The 18,410-nt window shown below is 35.9% G+C and overlaps 1 protein-coding gene across 7 annotated transcripts in view; it reads left to right on the top strand.

The window, feature by feature from the left end:
* Window positions 1-18,410, top strand: part of EHMT1 (euchromatic histone lysine methyltransferase 1) — a 293,851-nt gene that overhangs the window by 224,704 nt on the left and 50,737 nt on the right. For all 7 annotated transcript variants that reach the window (XM_027849525.1, XM_027849531.1, XM_027849548.1 and 4 more), the window contains 3 exons: window positions 12,554-12,655; window positions 16,639-16,743; window positions 18,121-18,275. In XM_027849525.1, the coding sequence (XP_027705326.1) occupies window positions 12,554-12,655; window positions 16,639-16,743; window positions 18,121-18,275 (362 nt within the window). The remainder of the gene's footprint in view (window positions 1-12,553; window positions 12,656-16,638; window positions 16,744-18,120; window positions 18,276-18,410) is intronic.

Below are 18,410 nucleotides of genomic sequence, written 5' to 3' on the forward strand. Positions count from 1 at the left end.
TGCACTGACTGAGGAAGAGCTTGACAACCAGTTGGATGCATATATATAGAAAAGAAAAGGCCACCTGGATGCTGAACAGGATGTACTCATGGCTCAGACAGACCCTGAGACCAATCAATGATTGAGGCCAGCCTTCCTTTTAGAGACTATTCTTCAAGTTCATAACATCTGTGCAGACCCTGAGTTTAACAAATAAGAAGACCTGACTGGCTAGAATGCTCTATCTTAATAGGTTGTGGACTTTATTCAATTACAAGTTCATACATTTTGTGTGTACCTTTACTTTTTCATGCTGTGTTGGATGAAACATTTATGGGGGGTTTTTTTCCCTTTTGAATTGGTTTTATTGAATTGGTCTATTGGATCAGAGAAATCTTGTTGATATCTAACCTAAGTTTTGCAGAGTATTTAATACTATCTTTTGTGCTATTCTTGTGGATAGGATATATAAAGATGTGGGTTAATCTTTAGTATAATCAGGTGATTTTGAAAGTAGTTAAGTAGTTGGGCCTAAAGAGTAGTCATTAATGGTTAAATATCAGCTTTGGAGGTTTTTTCCATTGGAATTTCCCAAGAAATCTAGTGGATCCTCCTTTCCTATAGGTCTTCAAGAAAAACTTGGTGACCTTGTTGAGTTTTATCAATGACTTGGTTAAAGATGTAAATTGCGTACTTGTCAGATTTGCAGATGACACAAAATTAGAACCAATAGCTAACATGCATGGCAGAACAGCACTCAAAAACATTTTTATGGACTAGAATGATTATCTGAAGTAAAAAGGATAAAATTATTAGGGATAAATCTTATACTTGGGTTCAAAAATCTAGTTTTTCCAAGTAAGAGATTTGTGGAATTAGACATCAGTTCATCTGAAAAAAAAACTAGGTGTCTTAGTGGATTGCATACTTAACATGAGTTAATAATGTAGAAATGATGTCCAGGACTAGGTTCATAATAGTCCCATTTTACTCTATCCTGGTCAGGCCACATTTGGAATATATTCAGTTTTACTTGCTACATATTATAAAGGACATTGATAAGTTGGCAGTATACAATTCCTGGGAATGCAACCAGGATGTCAGAGTGCCTCAAGGTCATGCCAAATGAGATCAGTTGAAGGAGATAGAGATCTTTAGTCTGGAGAAGAGAAAATTAAGTGGAAACATTGACGCTGTCCTCAAATATTTTAAAAGCTATCATTTGAAAGAGGGATTAGATTTATCATGCTTTTTCCCAGAAGATGCAACTAGGTCTAATAAATAGGTAGAAGTTGCACAAAGGCAAATTTATGTTTCACTTAAGGAAAAACATCCTAATTGTAAGCACTGTGCAAAAGTGAAACCTAACTTTGTCTTATTTTATGTGATGGCTACCTCGGGAAGGTAGTGGATCCTCCTTTCTTAGAGGTCTTCAAGAAAAGACTGGGTGATGTTGTTGGGTATGCATATATAGTGAGATTTCTTTTTTAGATCCTAATTGTATTAGATGGTTTTTTAGGTTCTTTTGAATTTCTGGAGCCTGTATATAGTTTTTAAAAGATAATTTAAATGTAATTACTATATACCTTGTTACTCATTGAATTAAATGTAAAGATGTCCATGGGGAAAGGAGACACTAAATAATATGTTGGAATATATGGTTTGGGATTAAAAAAATCAGGTCATACATTTATAAATTGCTTAAAAGCATTAGGCTGTATTTCTTGAACATTTTCTTTGAGAAGAGTCAAAAGACCTTACATGGTGAGCATCAAATATCGTAATGGGAAACTGATTGCATCTTACTAATGGGAAAATTTAATTATTGGTGTAGGAATCATTCTTGAATCAGATGTCTATTCACAGATCATGCTAGAGAAAGCAAAGGTCAAAAATCACTGTCATATTGGAATTAATTATTAATATGAGAACAAGATATTGATTTTCATTATGGCACCTCTAAATAAAGCTTTTGAAATAAGCTATTCATTCAGGAATATGGGAATTAGATAAAAATAAAAATATTGACTCTTTAACAGCATTTTTAAGATCTGATCCCAATGTAAATTTAGTAGCATCATAATAATGAAAACCAAAATACCCAAAAAATTCCTCAGCTACTGAACACTTAATACCCTTGCTTAATAAAGAGAGGTGACAATGAAGGACAACACCTCTTGTCGTACAAGCTTATTTCTAGAACAGGAATAATCAAACATCATAATCCACTCAAGTTGTCAAAAATCTAGAATTTTTTTTCTTTTCAATTTTCTGTAATTTCTTTGTAATTTTCCTATAATGCTGGTATTTAGCTAATTTGAACCTATGTCATACTCTCCCACCAATGTACACAGTGTCTGTGGGTGATAGTTGGCATATATGAACGGAACCTAGCTAGGAGGCACATGAGTGGACTTAGGGCAGCTCACACCTGTGTATTTTGATAATGAACAATCTACACCACATGAAGGTGCTTCTTTGCTAGCTATTTCCTTTTTGGCATTTATTCCTCTCCTGCTGGGCATAGCCATTGATGAAACAGGGACAAATTCTTTTAGCTCAGAGCTGTCCTTAACAGGACACTTAGAAAGTGTTATCCTCTGTACTTGTTCAGTGGCCGGTAGTTTCTTTAAGCCAGAAAACTGCAAAGCTCTTCATGTTGCCTCTCTGGGCAGTGCAGACAAATCCCACCAGCTTTTCATTCAACAGAATTCTGCTTTTTTCATTTAACTTCTAGCAAAGCCAAATCTATTTTCCAAAAAGCACAGCTCATAGCAAAACAGATGGAAAATCTGTCTCTAAACCTGAGTGAGGTTAGAGACTAATGCTTCCAAGAAGTTTCCCTCTTTCAAGCTGTAGATGGCACTACAGAGCAATAAACCTCTTCATAGCATTCAGCTCTAGTCCAATTAGCACAATAGCTAAATAGCTTGCTTAACTGACACCTCTCCTCCCCCTTCCTGCCAGCCAATCAGCAAAGTAAAGCCTGTCTTTCTAGCAAAGCTTCTCCAGAGTTGGCTGGAATTTCTTTCACTCATAGCCTTCTGTTTTCTGTCCCCAACTTCTTGTGATTCTTCCTGTGCTCAAATTACTCTTCTGCCTCTTCTGTCTCTTCTGTCTCTCTTCCTCCTGATTCTTTTCTGTCTTCCCATATTTGCCAATGCCTCATATCAGAACCTCCTAGTGGTCATTCAGTTATCTTTATCTTATGAGGTACAAAACTCAAATAATCTACCTTTCTGTCAGGTATGAATTCATCAAAAGACCCCAAACAGTTCTTTGATTTAGAATTTTTTCAGTTATTACCTTTAAAATTCTGGAAGTAGAGCTGGAGCTAATGAACCATAGTGTCCTGCAGCTATCATTATCTCAGTCATTGCTCTTCCTTCAAACTTGTCATCTCAGTATATTTATTTGAGGGGACAGGTCATTTTATGGTGCTAAAAAAATATTCTTTTATTTCTTCTCAGAATTTCACACAAGGGACTGTGTTTCTTTAAAGTTGATTTTAACAGTTCTTAATAGAAATCTTTTTCTGCTCCTTTCAAAGTTACCATTCTCTTCACATATAAAAAGGGACAATACATCATATCTTTCCCAACTCTATAAAATCTATTATGCCACATATGCATATATTAGTGATCCTTGATGAAAATATGAAGGCAGAGTCTTTAACAGATGATTTTCTATAGCTGAACACATTCCTAGTCATATATGACTAAAAGTACAATAAAAAAAATCAGACAGGATTTATTGTGTTTTGATTACACAAAAACATTTGGTTTAGTAGAGCAAACATAGCCTTAAATTCTCCTTAAACAAACTATCTCCCATGCATACATTAAGATCACACAAAATTCCTGGATAATGTAACCATTTAAATAACTTGGCCTAATCTTATTATCATCAATACTAGGCAAGGCATAAAAGAGGAAAGTTTACATTTACCATTGCTTTTGTCATTTTCATTAATGATGTCCCATACAGAATCCAGATCTAGAAAGATTTCCTATAGATAGTAAAGCCCTTTACATGCTTCTATTTGTGGATGAAATTATGCTAATTTTTTTCAAGTCTCAGTATATTGAGGGGACTTCTTAATGAGATCTATGACCATTCAGAAGTTATTGGACTAACAGTTCACATTAGAAAAACCAAGTTGGTAAAGAATGCCTATTCCCTGGATTATGAGATGCAGTTGAGTGAGCAGTAAATTGATTTAGTCAACTAGTACATATATCTTAAACAGGAACTACAGATGGATGATAAGGTGAGCCTAGAATAGGTTAGGATAGATTACATATGGGAGATTGAGCATGACTTTCAGTGATTTTAACCTGTTCACTTACATGAAAGCTTAATTTTTAAACATGAGTAGTCTCCTAGTGACTCTGTATGAGTACAAATCATGGTAGAATATATTCTCTAAAGATCTAAATTGTAGGTGACCTACAGGGCAATGGAGACATATATAGTGGGCATATTTTAGCAATAATGACTTGATGTATAAATAAAAAAATATAAAAGATATTACCTAAGAAATATATTTGGAAAAAAGATATGTGCTATACACTATTTGTGTATAGTCAGGGTGATCTACTGCTGTATCTGATGGGCAAAAATATTGAAAAGGCCTCCAGCATGTTATATCTGTTTTGGCATATTTATAGGAAGGCATGGACAAGATTCACACATGATAAGAAGGTATGAATGGCTTGGAATCAGAATTCTTAAATCTCCTTTATCACAGATTCATCAAAGTAGTTTTCTTGGAAGGAGAAAATTTTTGACTGTTGAGCTCAAGTTGAAACTCAGTATAAATATGAAGCCAGTGAGAAAAGTGAGTTCTCTGAAATGTATTCCAGTTACCAGGCCCCAAACAAACTACAGGTCAGGTAATGAATGAGTTTTCAAATAAGCTTTCTAAGTCACTGTCACTGATCTTTGGAAATTCAAAGGGTTTCTTTGGGAATACTTAGAAAGGAAAATGGTGGTCACTAAGAGCCAGCCTAAGTTCACTAGGAATGCCATGCTAAACTGGTGAGTTTTTGGGTCATGGAGAAGGGGAAAGGATGATGACAAGATAATAGAGTATACCTGAATTTCAGTGAGGAATTTGAGAGACTTTATTATGATATCCATATGCATAAGATGGAGATAATGTAAAAATGATGATGATGCTTACTACGTGCCAGGCACTGTGCTAAGTTTAATAGTATAGTAAAGTTGAATGACTGGACACAGAAAATAGTGATTAATCTCTATCATTGTTGAGGATTTTCTCTATTAGAATGATCCAGTGATTAGTCTTCCACTCTAGGATACCGAGCATTTTTATTAATTACTTGGGCATGGATCAACATATTATTATACTGGAAATGATGCAAAATTGTTTTGGCTAGCTCATATGTTGGATGACAAAGTCAGAATCAAGATTCTGAAAGGTCTTGACATGCTAAAATGAGAGATCAAACCAAATTTACTAAGTATCAGTCCAGTTCTTGGGTCTAGAAAATTAACAGTACCAATATAAGACAGAAGAAGCTTACCTAGTCAGTTGTTCTTATGGGAGAGATCTGGGGGTTTTAGTGAACTACAAATTCAGCAGTCTAGATAGAAGGTGACTGTGATTATTTGATTGATCTGGGGATGTTTAGTCTTAATAGAAGACTTGGTGATCATGTGATTATTGTGTGTAATTATTTAAAGGACTTTAATGTATAAGAAAATTTGTACCTGTTCTTTTTTGGCTCCAGAGGCTAGAACTACATGAAATGAGTAGAAAATATATAGAGGGAAAAGGAAATTACAAGTGTCCAGAACTAGAGTAATTGCATCAGGACTGAATAGGTTTCCTGTTATCAGTGTTCTCCAAATGGAGACTATTTGGCTTCTTGCTAGGGATGTCTTCAATCTCTCCTTATGTACTGGTTCCTTCCCTATTGCCTACAAGGAGTCTCCTCAGCCTTAAGACAAACCCTTTTTGAGTCTTGCCGTATATGGTAAGTATAGTTCTAAAAAAATTTTTTTATGCCAAACTCTTTGAAAATGCCATCTACACTTGATGCCTCTACTTTCTCTACTCTCTTTCCCTTCGTAATGCTATGCAGTTTGCCTCCTGACCTCATTTCTTAACTGAAATTGCTCTTTCTAACAGGGATCTCCTGATGACCAAATCTAATGGCCTTTACTCCTTCCTCCTCCTCCTCTTCCATGACTTGTTTGCCGCATTTGACTCTATTCTTCACTTTCTCCTCCTGAATCCTCTTTCCTCTCTGTATTTTTATGACATTGCTCTCTTTTCTACCTGTCTGACTACGTCTTATTCTCCTTTGCTCATTCATTGTCTGTTTCATGCCCCTTAATTGTGGTGTGCCTCAAGGCTCTCTCTTGTGCTTTCTTCTCTTTTTACCTTCTTTTGGTGACCTCCTGTTAGGTTCCGTTACCATCTCTGATTACATTATTCATAGATCTATATATTCCACCTTAATCTCTTTACTGAGCCCAGTCCCATATCACCATTTACCTGTTAGATAATTCTAACTGTATATCCTCTAGTCATCTCAAATTTAATATGACATAAAGAAATTAATTATCTTGTAGTTCTTGTTTTTCTTTTTCCTTTTAATACCCCATCATTTCCCACCTGACTGTTCTCCTGGACTTCATCATTGTTTTCATTCAGTTCATTCAGTAAACACTTACTAAGCATCTACTATATGCCAGGCACTATGCTAAGTGCTGGGAATAAAAAAAGAGACAAAGGCAGTTCCTGCCTGTAAGGAGCTTACTGTCTAATGAAAGAGCCAACATGCAAACAAATATATAAAGCAAACTCTATACAGGATAAATACAAAGTTAATAAAAGATGGGAAAACACTGTGATAGTGAGGAATCCAGTATAACTCCTAGGTTGTGAGCCTGAGGGACTGGGAGGATGGTGTTGCCCTCTACAGTAGTGGGGAAGGTAGGAGGCTGGGCAAGGTTTGGGGGAAAAAGATAATGAGTTATATTTTAGACAAATTGAGTTTCAGATATCTACTGGACATTCAGTTCAAGATGACTGAAAGGCAGTTGGAGGTATGAAATTGGAGGTCAGCAGAGCGATTGGGGCAGGAAAGGTAGATTATTATTAGCATAATTATATTATTATAAATATTAGCATAGAGTTGGTAATTAAGTCATGAGAGCTGATGAGATCACCAAGTGAAGTAGTATAGAGGGAGAGGAGAAGAGGACCTAGGACAGAATGGTCAGTGATGCCTATGATTAGAGAGTGTGATCTAGATGAGATTCCAGTAAAGGAGACAGAGCATGAGTGGTCAGATAGGTAGGAGGAAAACCAGGAGAGTGATATCCTGAAAACCTAGAGAGAAGAGAGTATCAAGGAAGAGAGAGTGATCAGCAATGTCAAAGGCTACAGAAAGGTCAAGGAGAATGAGTATTGGGAAAAGGCTGTTGAATTTGGCAGCTAAAAGATCATTAGTAACTTTGGAGAGAGCAGTTTTGGTGGAATGATGCCAGATTGTAAGGAGTTAAGAAGGTGAGAGAATATAAAGTGGTGAAGGCTCCTATTGTCAATGTTCTTTAGAGGAGTTTAACTACAAAGGGCAGAAAAATGATATAGATATAGGGTGATAGTGTTGCTGGAAGGATCAAGTATGGGTTTTTTTCAGGAAAAGGGAACAATGGCCCTGTTTGTAGGCAGTAGAGAAGGAGCCAGTAGAGAGGGAGAGATGGAGAGTAAGTGAAAGAGCAGAGGTGACAGAGGAGGCAATTTGTTGGAAGAGGCAAGATGGAATGCAATCACTTAAACAAGTAAAGGGGTTAGCTTTAGAAAGGAGTAAGGCCACTTCATCATGTCAAACAGGAATGAAGAAGGAAAGAGTGACACCACATCAACTCTGAATCTCCTACCTCCTCAGTTCCGGTTACTCCTTCCTTCTCTTTGACTGGAATGGGTAGAAGTTACACACATCTGGAGAATTCCCCAGATGCTCCATGTAAAGGAGGGGGCCCAGGGCAACCATCTCATCATTTCCCACTTAGCTTCAGGATTTCATCGTGCTGAGTGTCTTCTTTCTCTCCTACATACCCTCACCCCCTCTGACTTTGAAGCTTCTTTTTAAGTGTTTCTTCCTCTTTTTAGATTGTGAACTTTTTGAAGGGAATGACTTTTTTTTTCTCCTTTGTTTTCCTAGTATTTAATACATAGCACATAGTAGATGCTGAGTAAATGTTTATTGACTGACTTGCTGAACTTTAGGATCAGGAAGTATGCTTTGCTTTTGGCTATTCCCTGATATTTTCTTTCCTCTTAAATCCATGTGGGGGTGGGTGGCAATCTAGTTTATCTATGGAAGTTTGATAAATTTTTACACAAAACTGTTGGTATATGTATGTATTTTTATGTATTTGTGTTCAAACCCTCCATGGTCTTTCAGATTAAAGTACAGTTAATCTGATGCCCATTTCTATAATTTGAGTTTTTTGTACCTTTCTTCTCATGCATACCACTTAGGAGAGGGAACAAATTCCTCCTCCTTTCTTAGTGTATTCCTCCCCTCTTACCCCCCCCCCCCCCCCCCCCCGTTAAAACCTTAAGGACAGAGTTTTAAGAATTTCAGAGAAGCCCCAGGAGCTTGACTATACTATCCCTTTTTGAGTTGTGGTATAATAATGTTTGGCACCAGATTAATCACTGCCTACTGTTATTCCCAAGTTCCCCCACTGTGGGGCTTTCTGACCATACTCTTACTGCCAATACACATGGAGCCTTGCAGATTATGTATATCCTGTCTTGTTGAAGTGTCATTTGCTTTCCTAGAGGATCTCCCTGTCCTGTTGGCTCATGACTTTCTGGCTTACCTTTTGTGCATTTCTGGGTGGAAGAAGTCACATAATGTAGTTTCCTATTGGATTTCTTGATCAGTATTTGATCTGGTGTGAACTTCATGGTTTCAGAGGGATATTTGTATGGGAGCTGGGCTGTATTCCTCCTGTTCAGACAACCATCTTGGTAGGAAGTTATCACTGATCTTAGCTGTTCTGTGTTTGATTTACCATTTGCTAATGGCAATTGGTAGTGTGTTCTGGCTCAATTCTCTCAAAGTCTTACGCTCTTCTGTCTAGCTGTATGGCATGCAGAAGTGTCTTTACAGTAGGGTAATAGTGGACCATTTTGAATCTAGTTTTGTGAATAGTTAAGCTTAAAAGAGAAGCTTATTCACCTGCATAAATGTAAATTAGCCCTATCCCCATCACTTCCTTTATTGGGTATCTCTATTAATTTTATTATCATATGTTAGCATTCTCCTTCTCTTTGTTAAGGCTTATACATCTTATCTTGAGCTTTATTGTTCATTATGTTTTGATTACTTTCCCATTGAGTCAGTCCTTTTGCTTTCATTTTAACTGTGTTTGTGGATCTTATAAAACATTCACACTTCAGTATGGATTTTCCCATGTTTCGAAGTTTCCCTAGGTTAGTATTTGCCTGAAGATATAGATAGCAGTATAAATATTGCTCATTCTAAATAAAAAACAGTACTCTGTGTTTACCCTCCGTAGGGCTTAACCTTACCCCACTCTGAATCTTCACCAAAGTACTGACAGTAATTGTTGAGACTACCAATATATGTGGAAATTGTTTGTGGTATGAGCTGTTTATAACTTTTTCTGCACATAAAACTGAAGAAAGCTACTTTTCTTTCCCTTCAGAAGATACTAGATGAGACCCCAATGAATAATTCTTAGTGTTTTAAAGAAGTGGAAGAAAATAGAACAGAAAGGAAGATAGTATAATTCTTTCCTATTTGTTTCTTCCACATTGTCTCATTCCTTTCATTAGTTGATTGCTGACCTTTATAGTTACTACTGAATCATTAGAGAGAAACTTTTCCACACCCGTCAAATTGTGCACCTGTGACTATTAGTGCCTCAAATGAACTAGTGAGTATTGGATGAATAAAGAGATACCCATTGTCTTTTTCTTAATGTTATTTTTACTGTTCTTTTGTTTCATATCACTTTTATGAATATGTCCTTCCCCCTTTGTTTATGCTGCAAATCATTCTATTCAACAAAGATTAAAAAAGAAAGAGAAAGAAAGCAATTTTGCAAAATTAACCAGCACATCAACTGAATCTGAAAGTGTATCAAATATTCCATACCTAAGCCCCTTCCAGCACAAAATAGAAGGATTTTCTTAGGTCTTCACCTAGATCAAATTTTGTTACTGTAATTATATAGCCTTTTATTTTTGTTCCCATTCTTTCTATTTATATCATTATAGTCATTGTGTATGTTTTTTTCTTATTCTTAACTTGCATCGTTTCATATCTCCCATGCTCCTCTGAGTTCTTTGTATTTGTCATTTTATGTGGCATTGTAATATTTCATTATAGTCATGTAACATAATTTGTTTAATCATAGTTAATAGACATCTATTTCATTTCCAGGTTTTTTCTCCACCGTAAAAAGTAGTGCTATGAATATTTTGGTGTATGTGGAACCTTTCTATGTGTCTTTAACTTTCTTGTGGAGGGGTGGGTGGGTGTGTGTGTGTGTGTGTGTGTGTGTGTGTGTGTGTGTATGTGTGTGTGTACCTTGAAGATCATAGCTCTTTTTTTTAGCATTGTTCCAAATTGCTTTCCAGATTGGTTGGACCAATTCATAAGTTTTTCTGCAGTGTATTACTATTCCTGTCTTCCTACAGCCACTCCTAACAATAGCTTTTTCTATGCTTTTTTTTTTTCATTTTTCATACTTTACTGAATATGAAGTGAAACTTTAGGGTTGTTTCAATTTTGTATTTCTCTTATTTTTAGTAATTTGAAACATTCTTTCATATGGGTGCCAATCATTAATAATTCCTTTTTTGCAGGCTTTTTTTTTTAATCACTTATTCATTGAGGAAACAATCTTGGTTTTTAAATATGTGTTAATGCCTTTTGCATCTTAGATATCAAACCCCTATTAGAGATTTTGGTGGCAAATATTTTTTCCCTGATCTATGTGCATTGTTTTTGTTTATGTAAAAGTTTTCCAGTTTTAAGTAATTAAAATTATCTCTTTTGTATTTTATGGTATTCTCTGTCCTTATTTTGATTAAAGATTGATTCTGTTTTCTCCTGACCATAATTGTGAAAGGTACCTGTGTAATTTTGTGTGTGTGTGTGTGTGTGTGTGTGTGTGTGTGTGTGTGTTAATTCAGGTCTTGCTTCTGTTTTGAGTTTATTACGTGTTATAGTATAAGATGTTGGTTTAAACCCAGTTACTGTCAAATTGCTACTGTTTTCAAACAGTTTTCAGGAGTTCTTATCAAATAAAGAATTGTTCCTCATGTGATTTATGATCTTTCTTGTTTACTGAACATGTAGTTATTGAGTTCACTTATTTCTTATGCTTGCTTATTTAGTCTTTTCCACTGATTAACTTTTCTATTTTTAAATTGGTACCACATTGTTTTAATAGTTGCTACTTTATACAATTTGAGCTTTAAAAGTGCCCCATTAAGTTTTAATAAATGTTTTTGAAGTGTTATCATTTGAATTCAAGAAAATCTGAAGTACTTGGTGATAATTTTTTTGTCCATTTCATTACACCAGTCTCTTGAATGTCTTAAGTGTGATTATCCTGTGAATGGCATTGCCTTGTGTATTATCTGAGCAGAAAGTCTACTTCAGAGACATGTGAATAGATCTACAGGAACAGAGCAGTGCTGCCATGTGGAGTTTGTTGGCCTTGTTTCAATCATTTAAGGTTTTTGAGGGATATCATATTCATCAGATCCTTTTTATTTGTCTAGTGTTGTAAGGATAAAACTGAAAATTGTTTGCTTATTTATAGATTAAGAGACTATGTCTTCAATTAATTAATTAATTTATTTTTAGTTTTCAATAACCACTTCCATAAGCTTTTGAGTTTTAAATTTTTCTCCTCCTCCCTCCCCAAGACAGTGTGCAGTCTGATATAGGCTGTACATATACATTCCTCTTAAATGTATTTTCACATTAGTCAGGTTGTAAGAAAGAATTAGAGTGCATAGGAGGAACCACAAGAAAGAGGAAACAAAACGAAACAAAACAAAACAAAACAGAAGGAAAAAAAAAAGAGCAAATAGTATGCTTCACTCTGCATTCAAACTCCATAGTTCTTTCTCTGGCTATGGATAGCATTTTCTATCATGAGACTTTTGGAGATGTCTTAGATCCTTGCATTGTTGAGAAGAACTAAGTCTGTCAAAGTTAGTTATTACACAATGTGGCTGTTACTGTGTACAACATTCTCCTGGTCCTGCTCACTTCACTCAGCATCAGTCCATACAAGTCTTTCCAGGTTTTTCTGAAGTCTGCTTGCTCATCATTTCTTATAGCATAATAGTATTCCATTACATTGATATACCACAGCTTGTTTAGCTATTCCCCAATCGTTGATCATCCCCTCAATTTCCAATTCTTTACCATCACAGAAAGAGCTGCTATAAATACGTGTGGGTCCTTTTCCCATTTTTATGATAAGAGACTAGGTCTTGAAACATTTTGTTTATCACTTCATTTTATTTTTCTTTCAGGATGCAGAGGGCTCCACATGCTTACACCTAGCTGCCAAGAAGGGACACTATGACGTGGTTCAGTATTTGCTCTCCAATGGACAAATGGATGTCAACTGTCAGGTAACATTCATAGCTCTGTAATGGATTTCTAATGCCACATGTCATGCTGTCCCTTATTCCTCTGAGTAGTTAGTGCTGAGTAGTGGTAGAAGAACTTTAATCCTTTTCAGAATCATTTAGTAGGTACATGCCTATTTTCTATTCTTGGACAGAACAGAGAGGGACGAACTTTTTCTTTATTACTATTTTTAAAGAGGTTACTCAGCAAATACTCATGGTACAACCAGCAAATGCTTTTTGAGCTTGTCTGCTCTACAAGTCCTTTTGTCAGGTACAGGCCCTGGGAGGACTCCAGATCAGATGTCAACTTCCCACATCCCCTATCCCATATTAGGATGTTGCTTCTCAATTTTCCAGGGCCTTATCATAATTTTGTAGTGCTTATACCTTTTGCTTAGTAATCTGCCTTAGAAACCAGCTTGAGGACTAAGAAATGACAAAAACCTAGGTGATAGGAAAAAAACAATATGCTTATCATCTATTTAAGCCATAATGTTAATGACTGATAGATTCAGTCTTCCCAGGACAATTTTCATCTTTAAAAAAAAAAAATTAACCCCAAAGGATCTCTAATTAGCTGGGATGCAGTACATAGTGAGTTAGGCATGTTCTTTGTCCCAGAAGATGTGCTCAATTTTGTAGCCCACTCCTGAAGACTTAGTATTTCCAGTTTAAACAAAATGCCATGGTTCCCTCAATCAATAAGAGAAGCTAGAAGGCCTCTTGGAATTTTGTTCCTCTTTCTGGTTTCATGAACCAGTTGTCTCTTTGCACCAACAACCATAAAGTTTATAATTTATTACCCAAGAAAAATACTCTCCAAAATTATGGTTATAATTTATCATTAGGTTCACCAGAGTTGAATAGCCCCACCCTCCGCATTTGTAATTGACTACATGCCTCCAGTTGTAGAACAGAGATGTTCATACGAGGATGTGTGAAAGAGAAAAAGAGACTTTAATTTTATTCTTTGTAAATCCAAATGGGAGGTATTTTAATGGCCTGAGAATCCTTATGTCCCATTGCCTGGGAAGGGAGCAGGATTTTTTAGAAAATCTTGATTAATACCTTGAAGGGTATCTCTTACATTGTTTTTAATGTGACCTTCTTTTCTTATGGCCTAATGTGGCTTCTTTTCTGCTGCTGGCATTCTGTTGCTTTAGCATAGTAGCAAGAGTTTTTATATTGGTTTAGAATCTAGAGTACTTGTATTCGAATCCAGGTTATACTACATAATACCTATGCATATTTCATTGGGCAAATTACAAGATTATGTTATATGACCTCTTCTTGTTCCTTACTATAGCAAAGTAATCCTTTTACTCTTCCCTGATTTCCAGAGAAATTGTTCCAAACCTTCTCTCTTCATATTTCCTCAAACCTTCCATGCCTCTATGTCCTCTTAACTTATTTGAGGACCTCAAACCTTATTTACTGTGGAAATTAGGCTATCCACCATAAACACCCTCTTGTTCCCTGGTCTTCATCTCAAAAGCTTTTTACATCATTCCTTGTTTTCCCTCTTTACTTCAGCTTCTTAGGAGCATCAACTTGTTTTCTTGATCTTATACGCTTCTGTCTTCTCCATCAGATTGCCTCCTCAATTATCCCACCTCTAATCTTCAATTTTTCCCTATCTGTGAGTTCTTTCATTGCTACTACAGAGTCCCTGAGGCACCTTCTCAGCAGCTAGGAACCCTGCCCACTGACTGAAAACAGATACTGGACGCCGTCTTCAAGCTGAAAACTCTTCCGTCCTTCAAAAAAAAAAAGCAAAAACCTCTTCATTAGGTCATACCATTCTCTATAGTTGTGATCCTGTGCCTTTCCTTTCTTTCTCAGCCAGATTCCTAGAAAAAGTTGTCTACATGCTTTCCCTCTAAGTCCTCTCCTCTCTTTCATATCTTGGTTTCCTGTCATCTGGCTTTTCACTTAATCACTTAACTGAAACTGCTTTCTCTAAAGTTATCAGTGATTTCTTTTCCTTTTTTTTTTTTAATTAGTTTTCAACAATCACTTCCATACGTTCCCCCTGCCACAAACAGTACGTTATTTTATTTTTAATTTTAATTTTTTTTATCTTTTTTTAATGTTTATTTTTAGTTTTCACCATTCACTTCCATAAGCTTTTGAGTTTTAAATTTTTCTCCTCCTCCCTCCCCAAGATAGCATGCAATCTGATACAGGCTCTACATATACTTTCCTCTTAAATATATTTTCACATTAGTCATGTTGTAAGGAAGAATTAGAGCCAATAGGAGGAACCACAAGAAAGAGGAAACAAAGCAAAGCAAAACAGAAGGGAAAAAAAGAGTTATAGTATGCTTCGATCTGCATTCAGACTCCATCGTCCTTTCTCTGGATGTGGATAGCATTTTCCATCATGAGACTTTTGGAGATGTCTTAGATCCTTACATTGCTAAGAAGGGCTAAGTCTATCAAAGTTAGTAATTGCACAATGTGGCTGTTACTGTGCACAGCATTCTCCTGGTCCTGCTCACTTCATTCAGCATCAGTCCATACAAGTCTTTCCAGGTTTTTCTGAAGTCTGCTTGCTCATCATTTCTTATAGCACAGTAGTATTCCATTACATTGATATACCACAACTTGTTCAGCCATTCCCCAGTTGATGGGCATCCCCTCAGTTTCCAATTCTTTGCCAAACAGAACGAGCTGCTATAAATATTTTTGTACATGTAAGTCCTTTTCCCATTTGTATGATCTCTTTGAGATATAGCCCTAGAAGTGCTATTACTGAGGCAAAGGGTATACCTATTTTTATAGCTCTTTGGGCATAGTTCCAAATTGCTCTTCAGAATGGTTGGATCAGTTCACAACTCCACCAACAATGCATTAGTGTTCCAATTTCCCCACATCTTCCCCAACATTCATTTTCCTGTTTTGTCATGTTGGCCAATCTAATATGTACGATGTGGTACCTCAGAGATGTTTTGATTTGTGTTTTTTCCCCTAGGTCAGTTGTTTCTGATATCAGATCTTATGTTTTGTTTTTTTTCCCCCCACAGTTTAAAAATTTTATTTTAATATTTTTCGCTGTGTCATAAAGCCATTGATCTCTTTGTTCTATTCTAGTTTTCTAGTAGTCTATTTCTGTAGTAAAGTTTACCACCTTCTATTTTAAGACATTTATTTTCCCATTTCTTTCCTCCAGATTTCTTGTTGAAAATTTCTTTTTGAAAATCCATTTTTTCCTTTGTGTATTTGATTGCAGGTGTCATAGAGTTATTCCTCCTATATGGAGATCGAAGTTTACAGTTGTTTTTTATATTGGTCGATTGGTTCTTATTGGTTTGATTTACTCATCTTTCTAGCTTCAATTCCTGAATTGGGACTTTGTGTGAGGGTGAAACTTGGGGGTGAGGGGGATGTTCCCATTGGCAGTTTTGTGTGGTAGGATTGAGTGATCAGCCTTATTTCACTCTTCACTACAGGAAGCCCTGGCTCAGGGAGCATGTACTGGACTGTTGGCCCCCTTTACTATTGCCTTTGAGCTTCTTGTTGACCTCTTTTGCATTTTGGCGGTAGAAGAAGTCACCTATTCTTAATTTCTCAGTGAATTTTTTGATCATTACCATGTTTGGTTTGAATCTCAGGCTTTGACTACAGTAGGGATGTGGGAGCTGTCTGGTTTGCATCTCATTCAGGTAGCCATCTCCCTAGAATTTCTCCTTTTGGGCTTTTCTAGTACTTATCTGGGTGTTTATTTGCCTGGAAATAAATAACTTAGAATTATTGAATTATAATTTTTTTTCCCTGCAACAGCAGCCCAGTTGACATTCTTGTTTACCCATCCCTTTAAAATGAGGTAACAAGTGGGTTTTTTTTTTTTGGGTCCTTTTTCTTTCAGTGTATTATTTATAGAAGTGGAATTTAACTGGTAAAATCACTAGCATCTTGACCTCTCCTGTATTTTTCATATTTGTCTGTTTGGTTTTTTTTTCCTCCTTTATTCTGAAAACTAGGATGATGGTGGCTGGACACCAATGATTTGGGCCACCGAATATAAACATATCGATCTTGTGAAGCTTTTGCTAGCTAAGGGATCAGACATCAACATACGAGACAATGTAAGTGTGTTTATAACATTTTGGCACTACAAATGTAATCATTTGGAGAAGAAATTCATAATTAAGCACGTAGTTGACAGTATTTTAAACTGTTGATGTAATTTACTTCTTTTTCTTTCTATCTTTTGTCTCTTCAATAGGCACTGGCAAGTCATTTTGTTACCTACTTTTCTCAATATGATGTGAAATAATTTTCATCAATAAGCTGATTTTTCCTTTGCTGAATCTCAGAGTTACTTTGTAGACATAATGAATTACATCCTGTAACCTATTAAAGAAGACAATATGTTTTTCATAGTTTTAAAAGGTTTTGAGATGCCAGCTGATGCATTTTTTATTATAAGCTTAACATTCCACAAAATTTTATTAAATATATAGAATGAGAAATAAAATCTTACTTAGATTGTTTAGCATTCAACAAAGTAGAGTCAAATAAATCAACCAACTGCAAACCAAAAAAAAAGCAGGTGTAAGAATAGAAGTTTTTAAAACTCAAGTTCTGTGTATTTTTTACAACCTATTTAATGTCTTATTACATTATATCGTAGCCTTAGTTCTGCCTCTTTTATTATGAAGTATGCACATTATAATTGTTCCATATATTTTTATAGATGATTCTTTTGTTAACTGACTTAACGATCTAGCATGTTTATTTGGTTTTTTGCCAAGTAATGAATTCTGCTTGTCAGATAAATATGTCCGCTTTGACATTGAGCTGACACACTGAGTTTTTTGGTGTCAATTTTATGAGCGACAACTTAGAAGAACTACACATAATTTTAGAATTCAAATGTTTCTTGACAGTCTTCCCACTTTGCCGTAAATCATACAGGAAATCTTAAATGCCCATTGACTTTGACATGTAAGCAGAATTGTAATTAGTGAAAAGAATAGCCATCTTATCCATCTTTTAGTTTATGAATAAAAGTAAAGTGCTTACTACATGTAAAGACCTCTAGTGTAAATACAGAAGGCAAGATAGTCTCTGCCTGCAATGAGCTTACACTCTAATGGAGGGGTGGACAACATATAAGGGAGTAGTGTACTGGATGGGACATTTTTCCAGTAACAATGACAATATTGATTTGAGTCTGGCTCTAGAACTTGAAGTTGGGGTAATTCCCATTGGATCAGGGCAGAGGGTAAAAAGATAGGCGGTAAAAATGATTGAAGTCAGCCTAAATCCTGTGAGGCAAGACTCCCTAGTCATGGCAGTGAAAGTCACAGGGCAGAAGTTCCTAAGCCAGAGACTGGAAAACATGAGAAATAGGGTAAATTGGAAGGGATCGTATTTTTATTTCTAGGGCAAAGGATACTAAAACTCATCTGATGAAATGGTAGTTGATTAAGCTGTTTATCTTATATTTTTCTTTCTAGGAAGAAAATATTTGTTTGCATTGGGCAGCTTTTTCTGGCTGTGTTGAAATAGCAGAGATATTGTTGGCTGCTAAGTGTGATTTACATGCAGTAAACATTCATGGAGACTCACCCTTGCACATCGCAGCCAGGGAAAATCGCTATGATTGTGTGGTGTAAGTATGGCTTAGACCAGGGCTCCTTAAAACTTTTTCCACTTGTGACCCCTTTTTGCCCAAGAAATTTTTAGGTGACCCTGGGTATATAGGTATATAAAATAGGTATACAAATCAAAATTTTCTGATAATAAA

This window comes from Vombatus ursinus, unplaced genomic scaffold, assembly GCF_900497805.2.
Source record: "Vombatus ursinus unplaced genomic scaffold, bare-nosed wombat genome assembly UNPS02000580.1, whole genome shotgun sequence".
In the NCBI taxonomy this organism is placed as follows: Eukaryota; Metazoa; Chordata; class Mammalia; order Diprotodontia; family Vombatidae; genus Vombatus; species Vombatus ursinus.